Genomic DNA, 7,520 nt, shown 5'->3' on the forward strand with positions numbered 1-7,520 from the left:
GAATCCTGGTAATGTTGGTGGAGTTCCTGGATGCAGCCATGCCAGAAGATTCCTTTTTTTGGACTTCCCAGTCATATGAGCCCAAACCTTGTTTTTGCTTAAAATGGGAGCTTTACATTTTCATCAGTTGCAGGCTGAGAATGAAGGTTGTTAAGACCAAGAGCTTCAACTTTACGCAACAGTCGAGGGAAAGCTATTGATGGATTTTAAGGGGAAACTCAAGGACCTAATATCTGGTGTCTTCAGTGTCTCAGTGAGTAAGAAGGTAGGAACGTGCGAAGAGAGAGGGTTCAGGTTGGACAGGATGTCAGCTGTTTGGAACAGTCACCAGCACACCAGATGGGAGCTGCCCAGTGTTTGTTGATCACTGTTGAACAGCCCAATGAGATTAAAGTAAGGGGCAGGTTTCTTGTTATGAAAGTGCTAACAAAGCCCATGCCAGTTGGGGTTTGTGGTGATGATTTTAAATCTACTCCTGAGATTTAAAAAGTTGCATTTTTTGAACATTTTCACTTTGAAGGTATTTTCAGTTCCTACCACCTCACGGTAGCAAAGTGTAGTGGATAAAAAGCTTGGACTTTCTAACCCAGATGGACCTAGGTTCAGATGATATTTCTGTTATGTACTTGCTGTGTGACCTAGGGCAAGTTGGTTAGCTTCGCTGAGCCTCTGTTTCCTCATGTATAAAATGTGATAATAATAACACCTGCCTACGTTGGTAAGGATGCTTTTGGTTGTATGAGACCAAAAAATTCAAATCAAATTATTTAAGCAATAAATCTCAGGAGTAATGTTAGCTTCCGGCAAGGCTTGATCTAGCATCTAAAATCCTTAATTTTCTCACTCTTTCTCAGTTCTGCTTCCTCAGCATTGGCTCTCATCCTGGAAGTATATCCTCTTATGGGTTCAAAATGTCTGCTAGCACATAATGGGGCCACATGCTCACATTCAAGCCCTGCAGGGAAGAAAACTGGATCTCCACATGCCTGGTAAATTCCTGAGGTTTCTTCTGACAGTACTGCTCAGGGCTTGTCTGCCCCTGAACCAACCCCTGTGGCAAGGGGCGGGGGCATATACCAATGGATGCAGCCAGTCAAGATCCACCTCGAGAGCTAGGGCTGAGGCCAATGCCACAAGACCACGTGAGGGAAGATGGCGAAGAGGCGTGGTTCCTCATGGGAAATTCAGAGCGCTGTTATCAGGAGGCGGAGGGAAACGAATGCCGGGCAGCTGACAGCAGGTGTGTCCTATCAAGTCTTTCTCAGCATTGTCAGCAGGATCAAATGTGGTCATGAACGTAAAGCGTTGAACACAGTGCTTGGCACGTAGGAAGTGCCCAATTAATAGTAGCTTAGTGTTTTAGTTATTATTCTCCCATCTCTCAAGTATATTTATATAGTGGTTGCTGATTGGCCAGGGGTGGACAGACCTGAGCAGTACAATCAGAAGAAACCTCAGAAATGATATATATATGCCCCCGTCCCCCGTGGTATGTATAGCGTAGAGATGGTACACAGTGTGGACCAGCAGAGTGCACCCCCACGGCTGTGCTCCTCCTACAGGGAGGAGACGGGCCCAGGGGGGGCCTTTTTGCTGACAGGAGACTGCGACCCTTAGGGGGATGAGGACCAGCCAGGGGTTCCTGTGGGGGCAGGCTGGGAGCCGGCCCCCAGCCCCTTGGCCCCCAGCCCGGCTGTCATCAGCTGCCGCGCTTTCCCAGGTGCCTCTGTAGCGCTGGCCTCGGTCGCCAGGCTGACGCTGACATGCGGCCCTGGAGCCCCCGGGAAGGGTACTTTGGAGCCGCTATGATCACACAGGTTAAAGAGAGCAGCTGCATCTGGCAGCCTGTGGAAGCTTCCATCCGAGGACGTGCTGTCTGCCACTGTGTCCCCGCGTGTGCCCTTTCTGCTGTCATAATCTGCCTCAAGCTTGTCGTAATATGGGAAGCTGCCAATTAGGGAGCCCGCGTCCAGCTGTTCTCACCTAGGCCCGCTTTATAGGGGTTCCCTCCTACTTCCCCTGGATGTTTCCATTAGGGAGGGAAGGGTCCTCATGGTAAGATTGCTCCCTGATGGCAGCAGGACACAGAAGAGCCAAATTTACGTCCGGAAGCTGAGATCAGTGATTGCTGACAACAGGAATTACGTGTCTCAAACATGACCTAGCTTATTGCTCAGCACCTGGTCTGGGCTGATAAGTTCTTTTTTGAAAGACTGGTCATGCAGGCATCTGGAGGGAAAAACTGCAGCAGGACTGTGGCAGGCACAACTTCAGGGGGAGGGGGAGAGAGAGAGAGTGACGGGGGGCAGAAAAGCGGGCATATTATGCTCATTCATTACCAATACTCACTGTTACCAATAATAGCTGCCATCACTTATTAAGTAGCAGGCACTGGGATACGTGTTTTAAACACATTTTCTCTAACTTTCACCACAGTTATGCAGAATAAATATTATTATCCTCCACCTAGTGATTAGAAAACCAGAGCCCAGAGATGCTAAGCAGTTTACCCGGGGTCACACAGCTAGTAAATGGAGAAGCCCACTTCAGACTGAGTTCAGAGCCCAAGCTCTTTTCACGTTGTGCTGTTTCTGGTTTATCATGTTCAGCTGGTGTCTTCTGGGTCTCTTTTAGGAAAGGGCCACTAAAATGGCTTCATACACATCCCAACTAGTAGTGGGCTTAAAGTCTCCTTCGGCTTTTGAGAAGTGGAGGGTTCCTGAGACAGCAGCCCGGAGATGCAAAGGGGAGGGTGTGCAGGCTTGGGTGTGAATCTTGGCTGTGCCTGTGCCTGCTGTGGGTGCAGCGTGTATCTGTGCCGAGATTTCATTAACTGTGGTCTTCCATCTCCGCTGGCAGCCCCGGGGTGATCCTGAGGCGCCAGGCTAGAAAGTGACTAATGAGAATAATTTCTGGATCGATGGGGCTGTTCTTTCTGCATTTAAAAGGGCCTTGTTCAAATGATGGAGTCTCATTTTCATACTTTATCTTCAATATCTAGATATAAAAATCATAAAGAAACAAAACATCCCAGCCGCTTGGAGGACACCTCGGGAGCCAGGCTTTCCTCTCTCCCCGGCACCCTACGCCAGCCGAGCCAGCAAAGCACGAGGCCGCGGCAGCTCTCAGAATCCAGCAGTGCCAGATGCGGTTTTGGGCAGTCGTTCTCAAGTGCTCACCCTGCCTTCTCTTTGCTCTCATCTTTTGCTTGCACACATCTCTGTCCCTAGTACGTCACCGTTTACTAACTGAGCTCCTGGCATGTGCCTGCCGTTTGCCTCTCTCTCCTCTTTGCCGACAGCTAAGCTCAGCCGTGAGCCTCCTGGTGGAGCGGGCAGTACCCCCTGGGCAGGAAGTCGTGGCCCACCTTTGGGAGATAATTTGAGGCTCTGATCAAGATATTCTGCCTTAAAAAGTTTTTTTCTCTCCCTCAGCCATCATGCCCAAATGTTCATCCTTAGCCATGTATTTCTTTTAACGTTGAAGAGCTTAAATGTTTGGGGAAATCTTGCAAAATATAAATAATCCTCAGAGGAGGAACACCTGAGGGACTGTCCGTCAGAACTCTTTCGAGAACTCCCTGAGCGCACACGTCCTCAGGCATGGGAGGTAGATGAGGCGTCCGGGACGGGGAAGCACAGACAGGCATCAGGAGGGGCAGAGAGGCGAGAGAAGGGCACAGAAGACAGGATCTACATCTCAATTTTGTAGAGAGGTGGCTGCCAAGAGTTAGAGGAAAGCCCCAGAAAGGGCTAAGGATCCTGTGAGACAGACGCTAAAGGACTATATGGCAAAACCGTCCTTTTGTCAGGAAAGGGCAATGCTTCTTTACAAAGAGGGTCACGATTTTATATCCCTGTCAGGATTGTTGGAAAATGCCAACGGAGAGCATCCCGTATGGCCCCCTCCTTCCATTGATTGGAGCCCCGAGCAGGGCGCCCACACGGGCTGGGCTGCCTGTCAACCTGGTGGAACAGGAAGGAAATGATCTCTTTCACAGGGTGTGAAGATGAAATGAAGTGAAGGATGAGACGCCCTAGAAGAGTGTGTTGTTGGCGTCTCACCAGACAGGAGATCCTTGACCTTGTCTCCTTCTTTTGGTGCCTCTGAAATGCTTGCTGCATAGTAGGAGTTCAGTAAAGGTTTTCTGAAGGCAGCGAACAAGTGACAAGCTGGGGATGATTAAGGAGTGCAGTGTCATTTAGGGTTCAAGGGTCATGTTTAAGGGTAGCATGTATTTTTTTAAATTGAGGTATATTTGACAACATTATGTTAGTTTCAGGTGTACAATGTAGCGATTCAATATTTGTATGCATTGGGAAATGATCACCACAATAAGTCCAGTTAACAATAAGTCCAGTCTGTCGTCATACATAGTTGTAAAATTTTTTTCTTGTGATGAGAAATTTCAAGTTCTCCTAGCTGCTTTCAAATATGCCACGCAGTGTGAGTAACTATAGTCACCATGCATGTACATCCCAGGGCTTATTTATTTTGTAATGTGGGCAATTATTGATCAAAATATTATTCTTACAAAATAAATAGTCCTGCAAGATTCTTAAATATGCTCATGGTTATTAGGGCATTCCATCCATTCTTTTGTCCATCCATATAACTATCCCTTATCCCTGCATCCATGCACCCATGTATCTGTCCATCCATCCATCCATCCATCCATCCATCCATCCATCCATCCATCCTCCACTGTTTACTGAGTGCTTGCTCTTTGCCGTGTTACTTTTAGAAGCTGGGTCTAGATTTTTTTCTGAACAGGCAGTTCCTTAAGCCAAGTAAAGGGCTTTGCTGCTGGGTTGACAGTACGTGTGCGAGATCCCTCATCCTTTCAAAATCTGCTACTTGAGCACCTGTTGTGTGCCAGGTCTTGTGCCGGCTGATGGGGATACAATGGTGGGCGAAACTCGACATGCCCCTATCCTTAGGTAGCTTACAGTGTGGTGAGAGTAGAATCAAACTGTGACTCCAATGTAAAATTATACTGTGGTAAGTGCCATGAAGTGCAGGTTCATGGGGCTGTAAGAAAGGATGCTGGGGGAATTGACCTAGTCTGGGACGTTGGAGGCAGTTTCTAGGAGAAAGGGATAAATGAGTTGAGATATGAAGGAATAGGAGGGGTTCAGGGTGGGGCTCCAGGCAGAGGGAACAGCATGTGCCAAGGCGGGAGTTTATTAGTTTCTTGATGGCTTACAACAACACAGCTCCATTGCCTTATAGTCCTGGAGGTTGGACATCTGCAGGGGGTCCCACAGGGTTCCAGTCAGAGTGTCGGCAGGGCTGTGTTCCTTCTGGAGGCTCTGGGGGACCATCCGATGCTTGTCTCTTCCAGCTCCCAGAGGCTGCCTGCACGTCTTAGCTCATGGCCCCATCCTTGCGTCCCTCCAGTCTTGGCTTCTGTTGTCACGTCTCCTCTGATTCTGATCCTCCTGCTTCTCTCGTGACTACGTGGACCCACCTGGATAATTCAGGACAATCTCTCCATCTCAAGGTCCTTAACTTAATTACACCTACAAAGTTCCTTTCGGCAGGTAAGGCACCATGTACACAGATTTCAGGGCTCAGGGTGTGGACCTCCTGGGGCGATGGAGTATTCTCCTATAAGGAGGTCTGGTGATACTTTGAGTAACTGAGAGAAGCCCATGTGGCTGGAGTGACAAGGACCAGGGCAGGGGAAGCTGGAGTGTTATGCAGTGGAGCAAACGGGCATTTGTCAAGTTTATGACTGTCCGCCGTCTGTGGTCATCTTTCCTGCATTTGGGGAGTTTCCACACTGTGCACTCCACCCTCCTAAAGTAGACACCAGAATACTCATCCTCAGCCTTCCTCACAGCTAGGACACAGCCGCGTTCTAAGCTCCAATAACGAGAGGCCACACGCGGAGGTGAGTTCTTTTTTTTTTTTTTTTTTTTTTGTATTTGTGTTCAAGTTTATTCACAATACTGATAAAAATGTCATTATCCTTTTTGCCTTTTTTTTTTAGTATGGCTACAATCTGAACTGAAGTATGTAAGGGAAGGTGGTGATTCAGTCCCATGAAGCTCATATAATTTTTTTTTTAAATTTTTACGTTCTTTTTTCTAAAAAAAAAAGTTATTACTTTTTTTGTTGTCGTTGTTGTTGATTTGTTGGGGTTTTTTTAAAAAAGGTTCACAAACTCGGACAGAACTTTTCTTTGCTGGCTTCACGGCCTGTTCTCTTCTCTTAGGCTCCACATGAGGGTAAAGGGGAGTTGGTGCTGATGGGGAAGTCGAGGCAGGGCCTGAGTCAGCAGGGGCTGCCCCACTGGCAGGAGAGAGCAGTCCCCCAGACTCCCGAGGGCCGAGGGTGGTGGCGGCAGTGGCGGCGGCGGCGGCAGCAGCAGCAGCAGCAGTAGCAGTAGCAGCAGTGGGGGTTGCTGATCCCGGAGCTGTCACCTGCCGGAGGTGGTAGGTGGGGCAAGATTGAGGGGGTGGGCGCGCCGGGGCTGGTGAGGCGCGGGAGGGGGCAGGGCGGGAGGAGAGCCTCACTTTCTGTGTTTCTCCTCTTTGTCACTGCTTTTGGCGCTGTTGTCCGTGTGGCTGTTGGGGTTGTTGCTGAGGTACATTTTGTCCATGGCCTTGAGGGCCTCGGTGAGATAGTTCTGCAGGGCCGTGACCGCGGCGCACACCGCTGGGCTGCCGAAGCCGTGGGAGATGAGGTTGAAGTGGGTCAAGCAGCTCTGGATGCCGGGCTCCAGGATGGGGTTGGGCCGCGAGTTCCCTAGGGGAGATCGGTCCTGAGCCAGCAGGTCGGTGAACTCTTTGCATATCTGTTTTGTAGCCAGGAGCATGTTTCTTCTTGTCACTTGCTCATTGGGATCGGAATGTTGTCGGTTGAGAAATTCAGCTACTGCTTTGGCAGGAAATTCGGTTTCGCACACATACCCAAAGTCCCTGGCTAGGTGGACGGCTTCTCCCTCCACTAGTGATGTGAGCAGAGTGACGTTGGCAGCTTTACGTCTCCCTGCTGGCAGATTTAATCCTATTTTGTCCAATCTTTCTCTTAAAGATCTTCCTCCATTTTTAGACTTCGCCCTCCGCAGCACTCCGCCCAGCAGTGAAGCGTTGAGACACTCGGGCGGTGAGAGGCGCCGCTGTACTTCCGCCACCGTGACCTTGTACTTCGAGGTGGAGCTGAGGAGCGAGAGGCGACCCGGAACTGAACAGAAGACTTCGTTGGGGTTCACGACGCCGCCGAAGAGGTTGTCCTTGTTGATGGGGATGGCGGAGACGGTGTTGCTGTTGGACTTGGACAGGGACACGGGGCCTTTCTTAATTACAGTTTGATCTGGGATGTTAATACCCGGGTCTTCTACATGCGGGACGTCCTCGATGGCGTGAGGTAAGGAGTGGATCGGGAGGTCTCCGAGTCCTGAGCCAAGCCCGTGGGGGCCGTGCAGGAGGTCCTCGTGCCGCCGGTAGTCCCTGCGAGGATCCAGGCCCGACAGCTGGTGGGGCAGCCCCCGGTGCGTGTGCAGAAGCCCAGAC

General features: G+C 49.9%; 1 protein-coding gene across 1 annotated transcript; it reads right to left on the reverse strand.

The window, feature by feature from the left end:
* Positions 1 to 6,481: 6,481 nt before the first annotated feature.
* Positions 6,482 to 7,516, reverse strand: LOC124232083 (transcription factor AP-2-alpha-like; the record flags this gene model as incomplete). The annotated part of the gene is made up of 1 exon (XM_046649058.1): positions 6,482 to 7,516. A coding segment is annotated over one exon (999 nt), but the record flags the coding sequence as incomplete, so codon positions are not given.
* Positions 7,517 to 7,520: the final 4 nt, after the last annotated feature.

The sequence above is a fragment of the Equus quagga genome, unplaced genomic scaffold (assembly GCF_021613505.1).
Source record: "Equus quagga isolate Etosha38 unplaced genomic scaffold, UCLA_HA_Equagga_1.0 HiC_scaffold_2189_RagTag, whole genome shotgun sequence".
NCBI classification, from domain to species: domain Eukaryota; kingdom Metazoa; phylum Chordata; class Mammalia; order Perissodactyla; family Equidae; genus Equus; species Equus quagga.